The following is a 21,100-nucleotide window of genomic DNA, read 5'->3' as shown; positions in this document are numbered from 1 at the left end:
GCTTCCCCCCCCCCAGTACCACCCCTTCCCCCACATTCCCCAAGCTACTTATAACATTACCACACAAAACACTTGTTGGTGAAAAATAGCCACAGCACCGTTTATTGGTATTAACAATTCAAACAAAACAACAATCATAACATTTGTCTCGAGCTACAGTAGGATATCAAATTATGGCTCCCAACCCTGCCATGACAGCAAGGATCTGAGAGATGGCATGTCCTCACATGTCCCATTCTCCAGGGTCGCCCAACTCCCGACATGGCTCCCAGCTGGCCCACAGCTCCCCCACCCCCAATGAGCCCAGCAGCCAGTAGCTCGGGATACTACTCCCATGTTGTGCACAACCAGCCCCCATTGGCCAACCTTAAGTGAGTGGGAAAATGTAGTGTAAATCCATGGGCCTAAATTAGGCGTGGACTTCCCCTTATTCTATAACCTAGGGGGTCTTTTACTAAGGCGCGCTAAATGCTAACGCGCCCATTATATTCTATGGATGCATTAGCATTTAGCGCGTGCTAATGTTTAACGTGCGCTAAATTGGCTAGCGCACCTTAGTAAAAGACCCCCCCCATGTACATAAATTACAGCAACACCTCTGAACCACCCATGACTCTGGGAAACTTTGGTTACTTGAAACTTTTTTTTTTAACTTTCAAAAACTAAAATACAGCTGCTCCCCTGACTGCAATACTCAAAATACTGTATGATGCTTGACTGGAGAAGCTGGGTGCTATGATGCGTTATTACTGCAATATAGGAATTATAGTACCTTCTGCAGCAATTACACTTTTCCCTCCGTATTCGCGGTTTCAGCATTCGCGGTTTTTAGCTTGCTGGCTCCTCCCCCCAAATTACATCAGCTTGCATAGAGAAATCGCCGCTTCCCAGCACTTTGTTCACCGTGTTTTGCCTCTCCTTCAGAAACAAGCCAGGTCTCCCACCATGTTATTCGCGGTTTCACCATATTCACGATGGTTTTTAATAGAAAACAGCAAATAACATATAAAAAAGTTATTCGCGGTTTTTCAGTATTTGCGGTTCTGTTAATCCCCTATCACAACGAATATGGAGGGAGAAGTATACAAGAAATACAAAAAGGTACTTTCTATTTGACTTGTGTTATCACTCTACTCAAAAAAAAATAACAAAAGTCTTAGGTCATGGCTCTTTGATTAGCTGTCTGTGCTTTCACCATGGAAACCTGGATTGAGAAATAAATTTAAATGTCTTCCTTTCTGTGCATATTAGAGAAGATGGTGCCAGGCTCCATCATCAGTGAATGAGAGAAAAGCAATTTTAATATGATCTTACAAGATACTCCTTTGTTCATGATTACATTATGCCTTGGAGCTAAAGGTTCATAGGAAAACTGCCATCATAATATTCCCATTCTCATGTCTCATCTCTTGCCGTTAAAACCTGAAATGGCCTTTCCTTTTTCTGTTAGGTTCAGAATATTTGATATTGCCTAGAAGGATGTGTCCTTAATTACAAGCACTATTTCAAGGGCAGGCATTAAAAAAATCTGACAGCTTTTACAAGTTGTAGGTGATGCATTTTTATTGGACTAACTTAATATATCCACCACAGGATTTCAGCAGTTATTCTTTCGCTGTATTGAGCATGTCTGTCTCTCTATAGCTGTTATCTGCTCCTGATGTTGCTCAAACCCTATTCTGATGCACCATGGCATTTCCTCCCCCCTCCCCTGCCAACTCCTACTGAGGTACCACAACTGCTGTTCTGCTCCATTGTGACCTACTGTGGTACTTGAACACATTCCAGCGAGACAGCAAGGCAGGAAACCTTCTTGTCCAGATTATCTGTCTTCAGCAGATTGTAAGCTCTTTTGAGCAGGGACTGTCTCTTCTGTACAGAGCTGCGTATATCTAGTAGCGCTATAGAAATGATTAGTAGTATTAATAGAAACTATTCTTATTGCTACATTTATTTTGAAGAAGCTCAAATGTCCGTACTTTGCTGTCTCCGCTGAGCCTATCTCTATCTCACCATGGCTGCTGTCTGCTCCTGTTCCTGCACAAACTCCATGTTGACCCACCATGGCATATGATCACACCTCCCGGACATCTCAGAAGTGACAACAACAGTGCTGGAACTGGTGTTAACCTTGGAAATAAGTGTTACCACTGAATTTTTTGTCTATTTTTTATATTCTTGATTTTCTGAACATATGGGATTGTTTTAAAAGTATGGTCACTGTGAGATAATAAGGAAATTAGAAATCTAAAACTTAAATTTTAGATGTGCATGGAGGAGGGGTGGAGCATAAATGATTAGAGCTGAGATCCCAGGATGGGGATCTGAAATAACATGTTGTAAGAGATCCTATGATCTGAGTAACCCACCCTGTTAATTGAACTATATGTATGAAAATAATTTTTGGGACTGAATTGTAATTTTGATTATTGCTGACAGTTTTCATCTTAACTGATGGCTGAGTCAAGTTAAAAGTTTAATATAGTAAATTTTGCCCCTAAAACTATACTAAAAACTCAAATGGTAGCAGAAGTACATGCCACCAATCCAGGGCAAGCAGTGGCTTCCCCCATGTCTGTCTCAACAGCAGACTATGGACTTTTCCTCCAGGAACTTGTCCAAACCTTTTTTAAAACCAGCTACATTAACCACTTTCACCATATCCTCTGGCAATGCATTCCAGAGCTTAACTAGTCTCTGAATGAAGAAATATTTCCTCCTATTGGTTTGTGAAAGAGTAAGGGTTTATCTTCTGATAATGCTCCCATTCCACCCCATACAGCAAGGGCTGCCAGTCCAAGACTGAGCAGACTATATATCCCAGACTACAATGGGCTTTATAGCTCAGCGCTGAGCTACCTTAACAAGGTAACCCTGCTGACTCAGAGGGCGGGGTTCAGCAGGGAGGTGTTTATCTGCCACCAAGGAGAATCATTAGGGAGAGGTCTCTGGTGGAAGAGAAAAGAACTTCCTAGCTCCTAGAAATGGCTGTGACAGAAGCCTAGGGAAGCTAATTCCACTTGAGCTGAGGAAGAAAGACTGTACAAGGTGAAACAGTTATTTGACCGAGGGTATCCGGGCTGTATGTGTGGACTAGCTTTGCCGCATACGGAGGCCCCAGAGGAAACATAGGAGCTAGGGAAGCTGAATATAAGAGCTGACCTGTTTTGTTGATAGAATCTACTGGAGGTAAGATTCTCCTATGTGGAAAACTCTGCCTGTATTCTAATCCCTGACCAGAACTGTGATTGAATGCTGCATAAAAATGTTTCTTGCAACTGTGGATAATAACTGGTTTGGGGCATAGGAAGCTCTACTGAGAAAGTCAACAGAAAATAGTGGGAAAGTTGAAAAGCATAGCTGTTTCTTAGGAAAAGAAACCATTAAGGGAAACTTGTGAAGAAACAGCTCTTCCCTGCTGTTTAATAAAGAGTTCTTTTTATTCTGAACACTACAAAGTGTGTTACATGTGTTTGTATAAATCCTTTCCTGAGCACTGTGCACTCTATCACATGGTTTTACAAGTATTACTCTATAACTTCATTGAGTGCCTCCTAGTCTATGTAAATCTTGATGACGTTCAAAATCGATCCACTTTGTACCCGTTCTACACCACTCAGGATTTTGTAGTCTTCAATCATATCTTCCTTCAGCCGTCTCTTTTCCAAGCTGAACAGCCCTAACCTTTTTAGTCTTTCCTCATATGAGAGGAGTTCCATCGCCTTTATCATTTTGGTCACTCTTCTTTGAACCTTTTCTAGTGCCGCTATATCTTTTTTGAGATAAGGAGACTAGAACTGAACGCAATACTCCAGGTGAGGTTGCACCATTGAGCGATATAGAGGCATTATAAAATTCTTACCCCCTCTTCTACAAACCTGTGCTAGCAGTTTCTAGCGTGGGGAGTCGCGCTGAATGGTCCGCGCTGCTCTTGACGCTTATAGAGCTCCTATGAGCGTCAGGAGCAGCGCAGCTCTCTGCGCTAAAAAATGCTAGCGCAGTTTAATTGAAGAGGGGGTTAGTCTTGTTTACCTTTCCTTTCCTAATAATTCCTAGCATCTTGTTTGCTCACTTGGGTGCTGCCGCACATTGGGTGGAAGGTTTCAATGTATTGTCCACGATGATACCCAAATCTTTTTCTTGAATGCGGAGCCCCAAGGTGAACCCTAGCATCCAGTAACTATGATTTGGATTATTTTTCCCAATGTGCATCAATTTGCATTTATCCACATTTAATTTCATCTGTCATTTGAACACCCAGTCTTCCAATTTCCTAAGGTCTTCCTGCAGTTTTTCACAGTCCACATGCATTTTAACAGCTTTGAACAGTTTAGTGTCATATGCAAATTTAATCACCTCACTCCTAGTTCCAGTTTCCAGATCATTTATAAATAAGTTAAATCGCACCGGTCCCAGTACAGATCCCTGTGGCACTCCACTCTTTGAGAAAAATAGTCATTTAACCCTATGCTCTGTTTTCTCTCCAAACAATTCCTAATCCACAACAGAATATTGCCTCCTGTCCTATGACTCTTTAATTTTCTCAGGAGTCTCTCATGAGGAACTATGTTGAAAACTTTCTGAAAATCTAGATGCACTATGCCCAATGGCTCACCTTCATCCACATGTTTATTCACAAATGTGTGTGAGTCAAAGCAAACATTTAAAATTCAACGGTTAGGGTGGGGTGAGGGTGGGAATAAGTATTATATGAAATAGGATTCATTGATGAATAAGGGGATATTTAATTTATTTTTAGATATGTTTGAATGTATTTACAAGTGTTTGATGAAAATTGTTTTCTTATGTATAAATCACTTGTTGTAAGATTTCAAAAATGAATAAAGATTATTAAAAAAAAAAAAAAATTCAACAATCGCATGAGCCGATATTCTTGGATCGACTCTTAATACCTTATTCTCCATTTAGGACACTCAGATCAACACAACAAAACTTACTAACTATTCCTTCTTTGAAAATAATTGGGACCAGAAGAGCAACTATTTTTTCAGTACTAGCTCCCCAACAGTGGAATAATTTGCCAATTTACTTACGCAGCGAACCATCATTAGACAAATTTAAGCGTGCCTTAAAAGGCTTTCTTTATAAAGATGCATTCAATATGTAGATAGAACATTCAAGTAAACACAATATCTTGACCCCAATGAATTAAACGAATAGGTCATCAAATTGAAACTGTAAGCGCTTTTTAAAACCTTTTCTTTCCTTTAAAAAAGGCTGTTAATATATAGACTGTTCAATTAATCTAAACAATATCCTCATTTTCTGACTGAATTCATTACAAATGATTAAAGCATCTTCAATCAATTCATTCTATACTTTTTCTTAAATAATCCCATCCTTTGTGTTCGAACCTTAAATGTTTCTTTTTTGTATAAATTGTAGTTCTTCCCATTACCCATTTGTACCAGTTTGTACTAATTTGTAATAGAACAAATGATTTGTATGTAATGTCTTATCTTATTTTATTTTGTCCACTCTGCTCTCTTTTTATGTAAAACATGTAATACGCATTGAAATATATGATATTGCGTAAAAAATCAAAATCTATTAAACTTGAAACTTGAAACCTGAAAGTGAAAGCACACATTGGTGCCTGTTTTCTGTTCTTAAATAAAAGACTTTCAAGTGATAAAAAAAAATGTGTAAAACTTATTATTTTAAGGTATAGAAGAACGATGCCATTGTGTGCTTCACCTCCTGGTTTGCCTGGGCATGTGCACAAGAGTTGTACGGTGACGGGACTAAATTGCGGGAGACAACGGCGCGCCGACAACTGAGCGCAGACAACTGAGCACAAGGTTGATGGCGCGCCGAAGAAAAGCACTATTTTAAAGTGCTCCGATGGGGGGTGTGGGGGGGAACCCCCCCACTTTACTTAACAGACATTGCGCTGGCGTTGTGGTGGGTTTGGGGGGTTGTAACCCCCCACATTATACTTAAAACGTAACTTTTTCCCTAAAAAACAGGCAAAAAGTTTGGTTTCAAGTATAATGAGGGGGGTTCAACCCTCCACAACGCCAGCGTGATGTCTGTTAAGTAAAATAGGGGGGTTCCCCACCAACACCCCCCATCGGAACCCTTTAAAATAGTGCTTTTCTTCGGCGCGCCGTCAACCTTGCGCTCAGTTGTCGGCGCGCCGTTGTCTCACGCGATTTTGTCTATGAACCAGTTGTACTTACCACAAAACTCTTCTGTGCATGCACTAGACACAAGGCCCCCACCCACCTCCCCTTAAATTCCCAATGCTCAGTGCTATCAGTGCATATATTACTTGCATGCTATTAGTTTTAAACATTGGGAAGGTTTATTTCTGCCCTATTCCCATGGTATTTTCCAACCCCCCCATTTGTTTTTGAGAATTATTTATTAAGTGCAAAATTCATAAACATGCATTATTAGTGAAAAAGCCCCACTGCAAATCATGGGATTTGAGCTACATAATATGCATCACACCTTGACAAATAGACCCCTTAGCTATGCACAGTTGCTGCAGGCTAAAATCCAGACAGCACAATTTAGCCATCTGGATTTAAGGTTATTTTCAGCTGCAACCCAGTCAGCTAAAATGATCTCCTGTACGTTTTTTGGTATGACATTCTGAGCAATTGTAGGAGGGAAACTTACAAAGGAGGAAATGCAGAGTTCATAGGCAAAATAGTCTGATCAGGGCCGGATTTAGATGAAAAGAGGCCCTAGGCTATTCCACTTAAGAGGCCCTTTCACCTCCCATTTTTAAGTTTGTAAATTACATGAGAGATAATAAAATACATCATTAGTGTGATATATATCAATATGTTAAATGAAACATGTTGTTATTGGTACTAACCTTTATAAAAAATGTGACAAGGATAATAAATAAAAAAAAGTCGAGAACACTTATTTGGACATTTATTCTCAGCACCATATATAGTACTTGTAACAATAACTAATCAAACATAACACACAGCATTGCCCCTTCCTATGTCCATAGTGCCCCCAGTGCGTCCTTCCTCACCTCATCCCCCCTCTGATGCCCACCTGTCTCCCATCCCCCTTCCATTGAACACCTCCCCATGCCATCCTGCCTGCCTGCCTTCCATTAACCCCCCCCCCCCGATGCCAGTCTGGGCCGCCCTGTCCTGACGGATCCGCGTTTTGCCTCTCTCCCTGCAGGGCTGGGCTTTGCCCAGCTGTTCCGGACTGACGTCTTTCCCTCCCCGATCCTCCTCCCAGGGCGAGAAAAAGAAAGGGAGAAGCCTAGTCGGTGCCCCATTGCGGCCGGAGCCGGTTCCGATCCCAAAGCGTAGAATTTCTCCTTATTTTCAGTTCAATGTTTTAGTGTTTATTGTTTTTAGAATAGTGTAATTTTAATTTTGCTAACAATTTGAATGTAGGCCCCTCTTGATCTTGAGGCCCTAGGCTGAATAGTCACTTTTATATGGAGAGATATGATTCTTATACTGTGATATTAATTGTTAAACCAATATTTACTATAATCACAGTTATTCTTTATATTGTATAATTCTTAATCACAGATTTCAGCCCCAAGCGATCACGGGGAGCTAATAGAAGAGTCCTTCCCTGAAGACGATATCCATCGAAACACGAGTCGGGGGGACATGGACAATTTTTGGAGGAGTTATAACAGTGGTTTTTAACACGTTATTAACACAAGTTTATTTCTTCACCGCTGGGGAACTACAACAAGATCTAACCATCCGACTTGCAGATAAGTAATCACATTTTGAAACCTTTATAACAATCGGATGGTGAGGGGACAGTGAATTTCAATGATGGTCCCCCAATGAACCCCAGTTTGGTGATATTACCAGTCACGGGTGTTGGTTCTGAGATATTCACAATATTTAATTAAGAATTATACAATATAAAGAATAACTGTGATTATAGTAAATATTGCCCTAGGCTGAAGCCTAGTTAGCCTACAGGAAAATCCGGCCCGGAGTCTGATGGTTCTCACAATCTCTTTCAATTCAAACTAATCATGTAACTATTCATTTATGAACTTTACTGACAAAGATGCAGTATGTGTGTGCGATCACAAATGAATGCAACAAGAAACTGAATATATTAGTATTTAATGGGGTTATAAAGATCCTATGGAACTTTACCCTTGGGTACCCACTACAATACTGTGCTTGACCTGCCTTAATGTCTTTTCATACATAATCAGTGCAGCGGTTCTTTGTTTTTGACTCCTCATCAGTCTTTCATGCCTGCTGGTCTCCATAATGCAGATTTGTCTTACCTTATGGCCTTGTTTTCCAGGCTCGCCAACCTCTCCTTTAGCACCTTTATGACCCTGAAATAAACAAAGAAGCTGGTACAACTTGTAGTTGATGACCCATGCTCAGCCATTCATGTATTAATTATTCAGAGATATTCACAAAATCAATGGATAGCCATTTTTAACACACACACTGTCTACCCGCCTCTATAATTTCCCTCAGTTTGCAATACCTTTTCTTGAATAAGATGAAACAAACAGATTGCAGTCGTTTCACATTTGCAATTCTACAAAATCGTTCTTGGATGTTTTCTGCAGAAGCTTGTGCCCTGCACAGGAGTCTATAGGAAGCTGCCACTATCCTTAACCTTTCTCCCCAAAGAATTGCAGACCCATCTTAAAGGGTAGGGAAACGGAATGTGATTTAAATAGCACCTTTTTGTGGTTACATGTTCAAAGCGGTTTACATTTAGACAGGTCCTTATTTGTACCTGGGGCAATGGAGGATTATGGGCTAGATTCACGAACCTGCCCGATCAGTCCAATAAATTCTCGAAACCCCAATATGCAGATGGGGGCAATCGGAGGAACGCCCCCATCTGCCTGCCCGGATCACTCGATAGCGATCCCAGTGCATGCACAGACCATCTGTAAATGGTCTGTGCATGCACTGGACCTTCGGGCCCGGCATAGATTTTTTTTTCCCCTCATTGGAATGTGGACACGCGCCAACTCTCCTGCTCTCCCCTTAAAAAAAGTTGCAGGGCGGTAGTGGTATAACTGGAAACGTGACAACTACTAGCAAACCGAAGAGAGCCAAGCAGGATTGTCACTACTGAACAGCCAGATATTAGAGTAAATGCGAAAGACAGATCTATTGCAGATGCTATGTATAATTACAACAGAAGGAAAAAAATAATTTAAAGAAGCCCTGCTTTTGCCGCCCAGATTCTCCTGCTCTCTGCCACCTTCCCTGCAGTATGAGCCCGCAGGTTTAAAGCGGCATGCAGCCCCGCTTTAAACCCGTGGGCTCGCACTGCAGGGAAGGCGGCAGAGAGAGTCACACTTCCTGCCTTCTCTGGTTAGAAATCGGCTCCAAAGCAGAGCTCATGGCAGAGAGCAGAGCAGGGACAGGAGACGCACGATACCCCCGGTGCCTGAAACCCCTTCCTACACAAGCAGAGAGCAGAGCAATGGAGCAGGAGAGTCGGCAGAGACCTGTGTGACTGGTCCCAAGCAGTCACCTCTATTCTTGATCGGCCAGCCCAATCGGTGTCCCAAATTTGTGTTGTGAATCACATCCCTGCCTACTTTGCATGCGTTTCTCCTCATTTGCATGCACGGATTCGAAGTGGATCGCTGGAGAGGTTAGTGAATGGGGCCCGAGGGAAATCTGGTTTGCTTTGAGAATCTAGCCCTAAGTGACTTTAACTCTCAGACCACCACCTGGGCATAGGAGCCAACTTTTGAAAATTTCCCCTACGCTATACATCAGGAAGCCGGAAGGATAAGCTTTTTATATCAATTTTATTTATAATGTGCAGTGCCTGAGTCCTTTGGTCTACACACTTGATGTTGAAAAAAGACGCTCTTTTTGATGTTGAAAAAAGGTGTCTTTTTTCAACATCAAGTGTGTAGACCAAAGGACTCAGGCACTGCACACTGTAAATAAAATCAATATAAAAAGCTCATCCTTCCGGCTTCCTGATGTAGCGTAGCGAAACACAGACTGTGTTGGAGCCGTGAACTGACCTTTTCAGATAAGTGGTCTACTGTTAAACAACTTTTGTAGAGCCATAACATTTGCCACTCTAGTAGAAGCAAGTATCCTTGCTCCATCCAATGTGTTATGATTAAAATTCAAGCACCTTTCCAGCGACATTGTACCGCTGCTATGGCGCCTTGCTGAAGAGCTTATGAGCACATTTAAATATCTAAAAGCCTTTAAATGTTATATGAAGATACTATTTGAGAAACTTGCCCAGTATTGATGAGAGGGTTTTTTTTGTGTTTTGTTCTATTTTGAAAGTATTGCCCCCTCAAGTGGACTGTAATTTAAAATCCCCGGTCTGTTTGGATCAAACTTGCATCCATCTTTGGCATTAACTTAACATTCAATTTTTCTGCTTTCTTCTCAAAATCTACTTTGCCATGTCTTACCTTCCCTTCCTATCTCTCTCTCTCCTTCCCTCCCTATTTCTATGGTCTGACATCTCTCTCCTTCCTTTGTCTCCTTCCCTCCCCCCCCATGCCCTAGTATCTCTCACTCCACCTCCATGGTCTGGTATCTCTTTTCCTGCTTTCCTTTCCCTCCCTCTCATGGACTTGGCTTCTCTCGTTCCTCTCCTCTCCCTTGTCTTCCTTTTCCCTCCTTCCCTCTCTCTCCCCAATTGGATGCAGCAGCAGCATTTCTCTTCCCCCCTCCCTGTGCAGCAGCAGCATTTCTCTTCTCCTTCCCTACCCCCCCTCCCCTGTGCAGCAGCAGCAGCAGCATTTCAGTACTGTTTAGTTTCTGACGCAGATGTGGTTCGCGCAAGGAGCCGCCACCGCCCGTGGCGGCAAGGTTGAATCGAATCAAAATATTTTTTCCTGAATCGGGCAGCACTACTGGCCAGTGCTGGAAAGAATATCGGGGGTGCTTTTGCACCCACAGAGCTGGCACCTATGCACCCAGGGGAAAGTGACACAGGGAAGGCAGAACTAGGATGGTGCATCAAGGTAGGCCAGGTTCATTTTGGAGCCTTGCAGAGCTGTGTTTGAACACTCGACCAGCCTCTGGTCAGTGATTGTTAACTGGCAACACTGTTCCCTGTAAGCTTAGTGACCTATAGTCCTGCCAATGGGGAGTTGGGGGAGCTGTTTCACTATCACATTTTTAATAGTGAGGGACAGACAAGCTCTGTAGGACTCCAGGGAACCTATTTGTCCCTAGTGGTTGAAAACACAATATTGAAGGACCACCTCCCTACTTCTGCTCAGTTTGAGAGAATGATGTCTGGCGAGAGACAGAACGTTATCTCTGGGTCCCAGGCCCATGAAAAGCTGAAAATACTGTTTTTGGAGACAAGTAGTGCACCCCATGACCCTGCTGAAGCAGGCCACAGGAGAACAACTTGTAAAGTGAATAGGATTTTCCCCAACCCCAAAACATTAATAAATGAGTTTACGTTCACCTATAACCCACTATGTGGTTCAGTTTATCAGGGTTCCAAGCCTGCTATCATCCATGTTTCGACATGCCTATAATGCTGTGAATTTCCCCACATTACCACTATTCCCCATATTCAAAACTACCATAATCCTAGAGCTGGAAAACTTCATAATGCATTCATTTTGTCGTGATGAAAATTTATTTACCTTCATACCGTGAAGACCAGGATGTCCTGGGTGGCCAGAGAGGCATAAGTTAGGACACTGAAAAAAGAAATATATATAGATTTAACAAAGATATTTTAAAAAATAAAGACTTTTTTTAAAAAGACATTTGAGGTTGTTTGGATTCCCATGTTCACTGAATCTTTCAAAGAGCAGGAATTCAACATAGGCTTCTGATGCCATAGCAACATGAAAACTATCTGTACATTAAATAGACTCCTCCCACTGCCAAGAACAGAGAGCTCCTGTTGGCTATTTTGAAAGATTCAGAGGTTTGGGAGGTTTTTTTTTAGCCTGAGAACAGTGTAGCAAGAAACAGAACTGCAGTTAGAGTGAGAAGGGGAAGGGAACAGTTGGATTAGGGAGATGAAATCTGTCTCTCTCTGGTTAATAGTTTTGTGGGAGCTAACAGAGAATTTTTCTAAGCAGCTGGTTACCTCTATACATATAGCTCTGGGGGTCAGTGTCTCAGAATGCTGAATGTACTAGTAAAGGGGGAATTTATATTTGTCCTATATTTACCCTCTTTGTACCTTATAGTGTTATTCTAGCCTGCCTCCTATGCACAAAACCAGCCATAGGGTACCATAGGAGGCCAAGGATTACAAAAGCAAAATACTTTCAATATATAATTTTTTCATAAAATATGCAAAATATTTACCAAAAGTTCTCCACCATTAATGACAACTGTCCCCTAAAAAGATGAAAAAACAGAATGCACATTAGCACAGACACACAAAACAGCAAGGAAAGAATCACAAGTGTTTCTTTCTAATAGTGGCAAGACATATGTATAGGGTTACCATATGTTTGGATTTACTCGGACATGTCTTCTTTTTAGAGGACTATATGAGTGTCCAGATGGTTTTCTCAACTGGAGGGAGTTTGTCCGGGTTTTGGACTCCCTCTAGCCCTTACCCCAGAGTTGAGTATGGCTGTCTCCTGTCCCCTACTTACTTCCTCCAGTGCTGTAATTTCAATCTTTGGGTAGTTGGCAACATAAACAACGTGAGCCTGCTGTCTTTGGCCTGTCCCAGAAGCCTTCTCTCTGCAGCATCCTGTCTATGTGGGAAGAGGAAGTCGCTGTAGAGAGAAGGTTTCTGGGGCAGGCCAAAGGCAGCAGGCTCACACTGCTTAAGCTGCCGGCTGCCCGAAGATTGAAATTACAGCACCAGAGGAGGTAAGTTGGGGACAGGGAGGAGCCATTCTCAACTCTGGGGTGGGGGATTGGACAGAAAGAGAGAGAGAGACACTGCCCTGGAGGTGAGTTTAGAGAAAGCACCCACAGAGGGTTTGTTGGAAGGAGAGATGTTGGAAAATGAGAGAGAAAGAAAGAAGCATCCGCAGGACAGGAGGTGGATGAAAGAAGAGAAAGACAGAAACATCCACAGGGGAGGAGGGGTGTTGGAAGGAGAGAGAGAGAGAGAGAGAGAAAGAAACACCTGCACCTGCAGGATGGGGGGGGGGGGGTTAGAAGGAAAGAGAGAGAAAAGCACTCATAAGAGAGAATAGGCTTGAAAGGAGAGAGAGAAAGAGAGAAGCACCAGGGGGGGGTGGGGGGCAGGGTTGGGAGGAGAGAGAGAGAGAGAGAGAGAGAACCACCTTCAGGGCAGGTAGGGGATTGGAAGGAGAGAGAGAGAGAGAGAGAGAGAGAAGAAAGAAGCACCCGCCGCAGGGGTGTTTGAAGGAGAGAAAAGCACCCATGGGGGAGTTGGTTGGAGGGAGGGGGAGAGAGAGAGAAAAGCACTGAGGGCTAAAGGGAACCAAGGAAATTAGTGAAGGGTGGAGGTGGATCCATGGGCAGGGTCATATGTCTTCACAAATATGGTAACCATACACGTGCACTGATATGACTACCCTTTTCCAAAATTTCAAGCATAATAAGTTTGCAAACAAAAGATTCCAAACAACTTCAAATGTCTTTTTAACATTTTGTGACCCTTTTACTAAAATAAGTTAAAATTCACCTATTGTCAGGCTGGATTTAGCTTTGAGGGCGACTCCAGCAGTAGGGCGGTATAGTTGATGCCGAATGGACTTCTAGTAAAATGAATAATTACTTGATTGTTGGTTCAAATGAATGTGACTATTGGGCAGACTGGATGAACTATGCAAGTCTTTATCTGCCGTCATTTACTATGTTACTATGTAGACGTTGGACTGGATTTTTGTAATGAAAAAGACCTTGTTTCAAACAGAGCGTGGCCTCAGTGAAGCCTGATTTGGTATGTTCTTGCACAGCCTACAATTGTACAGTCTTAAGAACATAAGAAGCGCCATCTCCGGATCAGACCTTCGGTCCATCTAGTCCGGCGATCCACACACGCGGAGGCCCTATCAGGTGTACACCTGGCATAGTTTTTTAGTCACCTATATCCTTCTATGCCTCATAAGAACATAAGGCATAAGAAGTTGCCACCGCTGGGTCAGACCAGAGGTCCATCGCACCCAGCAATCCGCACCCGCGGCGGCCCAGCAGGTCTATGACCTGTCCTGTGTTCCTTGACATAGCCCTTTGATCCCCCTTTTTCTTCTATCTATACTCTTCCTAACCTATCTCTACTTTTATCTGTACCCTTCTACTTTTATTTGTACCCCTCAATCCCCCTATCGTTAAGGAATTTATCCAATCCTTCTTTGAATCCCTGTAGCGTGCTCTGCCCTATCACAACCTCCGGGAGCGCGTTCCATGTGTCCACCACTCTCTAGGTGAAGAAGAACTTCCTGGCATTGGTTCTAAACTTGTCCCCTTTCAGTTTCTCTGAGTGCCCCCTTGTGCTTGTGCTAGCAATATAAATAAATAAACCTTTACTGAGATATTACCAATTGTGACTTAGGGCAGAGCAAATTGAGGGCATTGTAGTTTTTATCTGGCCTCCATTCACTATGGAGGTGTATTTATTTGGGCCTGTTTGCTTCATTATTGCAGTTAAAAAATGAGTACATGCTAAATTGATTTAACATACATGTACAATCAATTTGCACACATTAAAAGTTCTAATGCATGTTTAAAAATTATTTTGAAATCAAATGTGTGAATCAAACCAAATTAGAAAAGTTCAAAGAGGAATCACAATGTGCACATTGCAATCATGTATTATGCTACAGTAATTAATCTACTCAACAGAATAGTGTAGGAGTGATGAAACATGTACTCCTATTTCCAGGAAAATCAGAGAGCTAACCACAAAGTATGTTCCTTGTATGCCAAACTACAGGTTGAGAAACCACGTTTTCTACACCTCACCTCTTTCACAACAGTACCAAGGGTTGCTGACTCGTACTGTAAATTAATGATTTTGTCCACAATCCCATCTTGGCACCATTATGAAACCACAGTCACTTTGAGTGAATCTTATACAGTGCCTTTCCTGCATTACTTACTCTGACTCCGGGTGGACCAGGAGGGCCAGGTGGTCCTCTTGCTCCAGCATCACCCTAAAATTTTAAGAATGAGATGAATTAACCAATGGTAATATACAAACCTACCAGCTTTACTCCACTTATTAATAAAAAAATATATATATACCACTTTCCTAACAAAACCATCCAAAGAGATGTACATATGCTGCCCCCCCCTAACAAAATGTTTATGTTTTATTAACATTTGATATATTGCTTAAGAATATTACAGATCTAAGTGGTTTACAGTAAAATACAGACAAATTAGGAAAGGAACTTCATTAGAGATAGGAAAGCTAGAGATAAGATAAAGAGATAGGATATATATATTATCATAAGACCTTCCTCACAAACTAGCCAATAATACAGAATATAGAATGTGCATCCCGCCCCCTCCCCCCCACACACACACACACACAAATCTGATCCCTGCCTGTACCACAAGGCAAAAAAGCAAAAAAAGGAAAAGGAAAGGGTATGATATTTATACAGTGTACGTGAAATAACAGGTCAAATTAACATTTTTTTTTTTTTTTTTTAATAATTCTTTATTCATTTTTAAACTTTCAACAAGTGCACAATATAAGTAATACATAGATTTACTAACATCACTTGATAAATCTATCAAGATCATAACAAAGGTATATATATCTAAACCCTTCTTCCCCCCTCCCTTTCCTTACAATTATTTAATTGAATCAATCTTTGTCATATTTCTTTTTTTACATTTTTATTTTTTTTTTCATTTATATAAACCCTCCCCTTTCCCTTCCAATCATAAATAATGTTAAGAAAATGGTGTTTATTCATTACAAAACAATGTCAATGGCCCCCATATTTCATTAAACCTTTTATAATTTCCATTTTGTATTGCTATCGAACGTTCCATTCTATATATGTGACATAGTGAATTCCACCAGAAATTAAAATTAAGTCTTGTGTGATCTTTCCAATTTGTAGTAATATGTTGCATGGCAACTCCTGTCATAATCAATAAAAGTTTGTTATTACTTGCCGATATCTGACTCTTTTTCCTCATAGATATGCCAAATATCACAGTATCATAAGTTAATGCTACAGGATTATCTAATAAAGAATTTATTTGATCCCAGATCGAATTCCAAAAGGCTAATATATAGGGACAGAAAAATAAAAGATGATCCAAAGTCCCTACTTCAAGCTTACAATGCCAGCATCTATTAGACATTGAACTATTTAATTTTTGTAATCTAACAGGGGTCCAAAATGCTTTATGCAAAAGAAAAAACCAAGTTTGTCTCATAGATGCTGACAGTGTACATCTTATTCTCCAAGACCAAATTTGTGGCCATTGAGATGCCAAAATTTGATGATTAATCTCAATGCTCCAAATATCCCTAAGACCATTTTTAGGTTTTTTATTAACCAATTCACTAATAACTTTATACCACTGTGCGGTCTGGTGACCCAGAAAATCTGCCTGAAAGCATAAAAATTCCATGCTGTATTGAAAATTTAAAGTTTTCCATTCAGGGAACCCTGCCTGAATGGCCTGCTTCAATTGCAACCATTTATAAAATTGTGATTTATTCAGTCCAAATTTATTTTGCAATTGTGTAAACTCAAGCATTTTTCCATTTGAAATAACATCATTTAAAGTTCGTATTCCTGCATTTAACCAATGCCTCCAGACAATCTTAGTTCCGCCAATCTGAATCTTGGAGTTTAGCCATATAGATTGATTTGTCGATTTACTAATAGGAATTTCAGTTAAATTACTCACATATCTTAGAGTTTTCCATGTGTCTAATAAAAGTTTATTTTCTTTATACAATCTGGGCATCTTGATACTGAGAATGTGACAAAGATGTAAAGGAGACAGGAGTCGCCATTCCAAGTATAACCAATCTGGATTAACATAATTTAAAAATAATATAAGAATTCAGCATGCTAATAGTCATGATATAGATGCTGGCTGGTGTAGTGGAACAACAGAATAGTTTTCTGGAAACTAGCCAAATCTTAAATTGCTTTTAGCACCTATCAAAAATGGCACCTCATTCCTGAAGTAGTCTTCTGTTGTACCTAATAGTTTAACAACTTGCTCACAGGGTAATTTTCAGGCTGAAGCATGATCTAATGAAAGAAGGGGTTCTACAGTTTATTATTCTTTTCACACTTTATACCTTTTTCTTCCTGTTCTCTCCTCTTTCCCCATTCAGCCTTCTCTACCATTCATCACATCATTAGGATGGGCCCCAAATGTATTGAAAAGCTTCAATTTCAACTTCAACTACCTATTTATTTTTGATATTTATTTCTACACCGCTTATAGCCAAAGCGGTTTACATTCCGGTACTTAAGTATTTCTCCCTATTTGTCCTGGTGGGCTCACAATCTGACTAACGTACCTGAGGCAATGGAGTGTTAATTGACTTGCCTAGGGTCAAAAGGAGCAACGCTGGGCTTGATCCTATACCTCAGGGTGCTAAGGCTGCAGCCCTAACCACTAGGCCACTCCTCCAATATGGTACCCTTGAGATCTGACTGTTGCTGCCAGTTGAATAAAATTGGACGATATGTAGAGGTTGCTCAAGATGAGTGCAGTTCAGCTATTGACCAATATTATTAATACTGTATATGTATTGAGTATATGTATGAGAAATCTACATACTTTAATCCATTCTTTTGTTCTATCTAAATTGGATTGTGGCAACTTGGTATATCCGGGAATAACAATTGGGCAACTGAAATGTTTGCAAACAGTACAAAATGCAGCAATTCAGCTGTTAGGTCACGCACACATCTATGATCATGTAACGCCATTATATTTGAAATTCCATTGGTTACCAATAGAATTTAGAATTAAATTTAAAATCCTGATGCTGGCACATACGGCATTATTTGAGTCACAACCATTATATCTTTCTAATCTAGTATTATTTTACACACCTAGGGCTCCTTTTACTAAACTGCATTAGCGTTTGTAGCACACGCAGCATTTTAGCGCTACATAGCTAGAACTAACTGCTGGCGTTAAGGTCTAGCACGCGCAGCAATTTAGCATGCGCTATTCCGCGCGTTAAAGCCCTAACGCGGCTTAGTAAAAGGAGCCCCTAGTCGTTCGTTGAGATCTTTAAATGACAACAGAGTAGCTGTTCCCCATATCTCAAAGGCTCACCTTGCCTCAACCAGAAACGGTGCATTTTTCTACTTAGTTCCAATATTGTGGAACAATTTACCAGTAGAGTTAAGGAAGGAAGAATCATTTCAAAATGTTAAGAGACACCTAAAAGCACATTTTTTTTCAAATGGCTCTCCCAAATTGAATAATGGAATGGGGACCGCAATCTGCCTTAATTTGTATTAATTTGTACTGATTCGTGTTGATTTGGATTTATTTATTTCATATATTCTTTGGTCTAAAGAAGTTCGATCACGTAACGCCATACTTCAAACAGCTACACTGGCTGCCGATGGAAGCTCGTGTAAAGTTTAAGTTCGCCTGCCTCTGCTTTAAAGTTTTCTACGGTCTAACCCCTAAATATATCACTGACCTATTCTCCTTCTCAGCCAACAAACACAAGAGAAGCTCCCACTCGCACTTCGTTTCTCCCCCGGTTAGAGGATGCAAACTAAAAAAACACCATGAGCATCTTCTCTCACATCAGGCTGCTCTATGGGGTAAAGACCTAGAACAACTCCTATTGCCCACCACTTATGAGGTATTCAGGAAACGCCTCAAAACTCACCTATTCCTGAAATACCTAGACAGCTGACCCACTTCCCTCCTTCCCCTCTCTTGCCCTTTCTCCCCATTGTTCCCACATCCCTTAAGTTAACTCAACTTGTACGTCAACTCAACTTGTACTCCACTAATCTTCTGTAAACCGCATAGAACTTAACGGTATTGCGGTATATAAACTGTTAATATTATTATTATAACATTTTTAGTGGATTTGTTTTAGAATTGTTAATTTCTTTTCTTTCTCTTCTTTCCTTTCCTATTTTCCAATGGAGTTCCTTTCTTAAATATGATTAAAATTTGTGATGTAAACCTCTTTGTTCCTTTTTGGCTTTATAGGTGGTATAGAAAGATTTTAATAAACATATACAGTATTAATATTATTAATACTGTATATGTATACTGTATAATGACACAGGTTGTTAAAATCAGATATATCTATCAATATGTCTAATGCTTATAAACAACAATACAGGTTTTGTAACTTGAAGTTCCACAGTAACTATGGTGAGATTTATTTATAATATTAGTCCTTACTTTTAATTCCTTGATGATGTAGTTGCTGTCATGTAGAAAGCACCGACTTTCTTTAAGAATTTCATTTCAAAGCGATGCATGTGGGAAAGAGGAATCAGAACTATAGCTATGTGATGTAGGGTTCCATGTTAGGAGCAATCGCCACTGTAGGTGTGGCTAATGCCGGATGTGGCATTAGGCACCGTAAAACGCTTTTGGAGACACAATTCAGGTCTCAAAGGTAGGTGCTGGCAATGTAGGTCTGGAAAACCCTGTCCTACATTTCTAGTGCCTAAGTTTGCCGGAGGCGCAATTCTCGAACTGGCGCCATTGTGTGATTGACCACATGGTCAGACGCCGCTTTTAAGGAGATCGCCCACAAAGGCACCAGTTAAAGAATCCAGGCCTGTTTACATTTCTTTTATGTGTTTTTGTCACCTCATTATTCAGCAACTTTCATGATGTACACTTCGTTTTTAAATTCTTTATTCATTTTCGTATGTTACAACAAGTGTAGCAAATAAACTCATTTAAAACTTAAAGATACACACTTGATTAACTCTCATATAAGCATCAAATTTAACATTTCATTACAAATTAAAATTCTATAATATTTTAAATATTATGAAAGAAATCTAACATTTATATCATCCTTATTGAATCTAATAGTCCCTCCCCCTCCCTCCCTATTCAATAAATCATAAAATTATCCTTACTGTGAAATTATTGAAATACTCATGTATTATATAATAACAACAAGTAAAACCCACCCTTTTCCCCCCTAATCAAATACCTTAACATTGGTTAAAATGTGTAGGTTCCTGTTAGAGGTGTACATGATGTACACTTCATTTTTGAGAGTTGTCTTTGAGAACCAAAGAACAGCATCCTTGGGCGCACGATTGTCCTCCCTTTTAGAGAAACCCATAAAACCCCATGGAGTGCATGATAACACAACAAGAATATGTCCCTTTGTTCAGTAATGTTTTGGAAGGGAGGATTACAAAAGTACAAAGGCATCATGCACATTGGATCTTGAACTTATTAGGAACAGCAACAGAAGCAGGAGGCTAAGCAAGTGAGCCACAGAACACGTAACACCCTCCAATGGAGGCACGGGTGAAGTTTAAGTTTGGTTGCTTCTGTTTTAAGGCTTTGGTTGGTTTAGCTCCCAAATATATAATTGAGCTTTTCTCTTTTGCAACCAACAGACATAAGAGAAACTCACATCTGAATTTTGCTTTTCCGCCTGTTAGAGGATGTAAACTTAAAAACATCATCAAAAATCTATTTTTCATATCAAGCATGGTTATGGGGTAAGGATTTAGAATAATTGCTTTTGCGTAATGACACTTATGGGGAATTTAGGAGACATCTTAAAACATATCTGTTTTCGAAGTATTTAGGCAGCTAATTCGTAAAAATTTTTATTATGCACTATTTTGATCATTTTAGTGTCTCTAATTATTGGCTTTTAACTTTTTTAGTTCTATTCAACTTCTTTTATTGTTTTTTTTTTAATTACTGTAAACCGCATAGAACTTTACGGCCTTGCGGTATATAATTTGACTATAATTATTATTAGAATACTTTGAGACACATAATCAAAACTTTAAAACATCCAAAAACCTTCCTAAGTTGCCATTTGGACGTCCTAATAGCAGGGACGTCCAAGTGCCAATAATCAAAACAAACTTTCTGGATGTTCCGTAGCATTTCTAAGCTGCTGTGCGTCCAGAGCTCAAAGGGGCATGTTGGGAGGTGTGTTATGGATGGGTATCGGGTGGGCTTAAACTTGGATGTCCTGAAGCAATAATCAAAGCTTTTCCACGACT

General features: G+C 40.4%; 1 protein-coding gene across 2 annotated transcripts in view; it reads right to left on the bottom strand.

Moving 5' to 3' along the window:
- COL9A1 (collagen type IX alpha 1 chain) overlaps positions 1-21,100 on the bottom strand; it is a 215,014-nt gene that overhangs the window by 128,813 nt on the left and 65,101 nt on the right. For both annotated transcript variants that reach the window (XM_033937800.1, XM_033937801.1), the window contains exons 15-18: positions 15,008-15,061; positions 12,285-12,317; positions 11,606-11,662; positions 8,270-8,323 (exon numbers count right to left, since the gene is read on the bottom strand). In XM_033937800.1, the coding sequence (XP_033793691.1) occupies positions 8,270-8,323; positions 11,606-11,662; positions 12,285-12,317; positions 15,008-15,061 (198 nt within the window). The remainder of the gene's footprint in view (positions 1-8,269; positions 8,324-11,605; positions 11,663-12,284; positions 12,318-15,007; positions 15,062-21,100) is intronic.

This window comes from Geotrypetes seraphini, chromosome 3, assembly GCF_902459505.1.
Source record: "Geotrypetes seraphini chromosome 3, aGeoSer1.1, whole genome shotgun sequence".
Lineage (NCBI taxonomy): Eukaryota > Metazoa > Chordata > Amphibia > Gymnophiona > Dermophiidae > Geotrypetes > Geotrypetes seraphini.
Note: the sequence above shows the minus strand (reverse complement) of the source record. Positions and strands in the feature narration are given on the sequence as shown.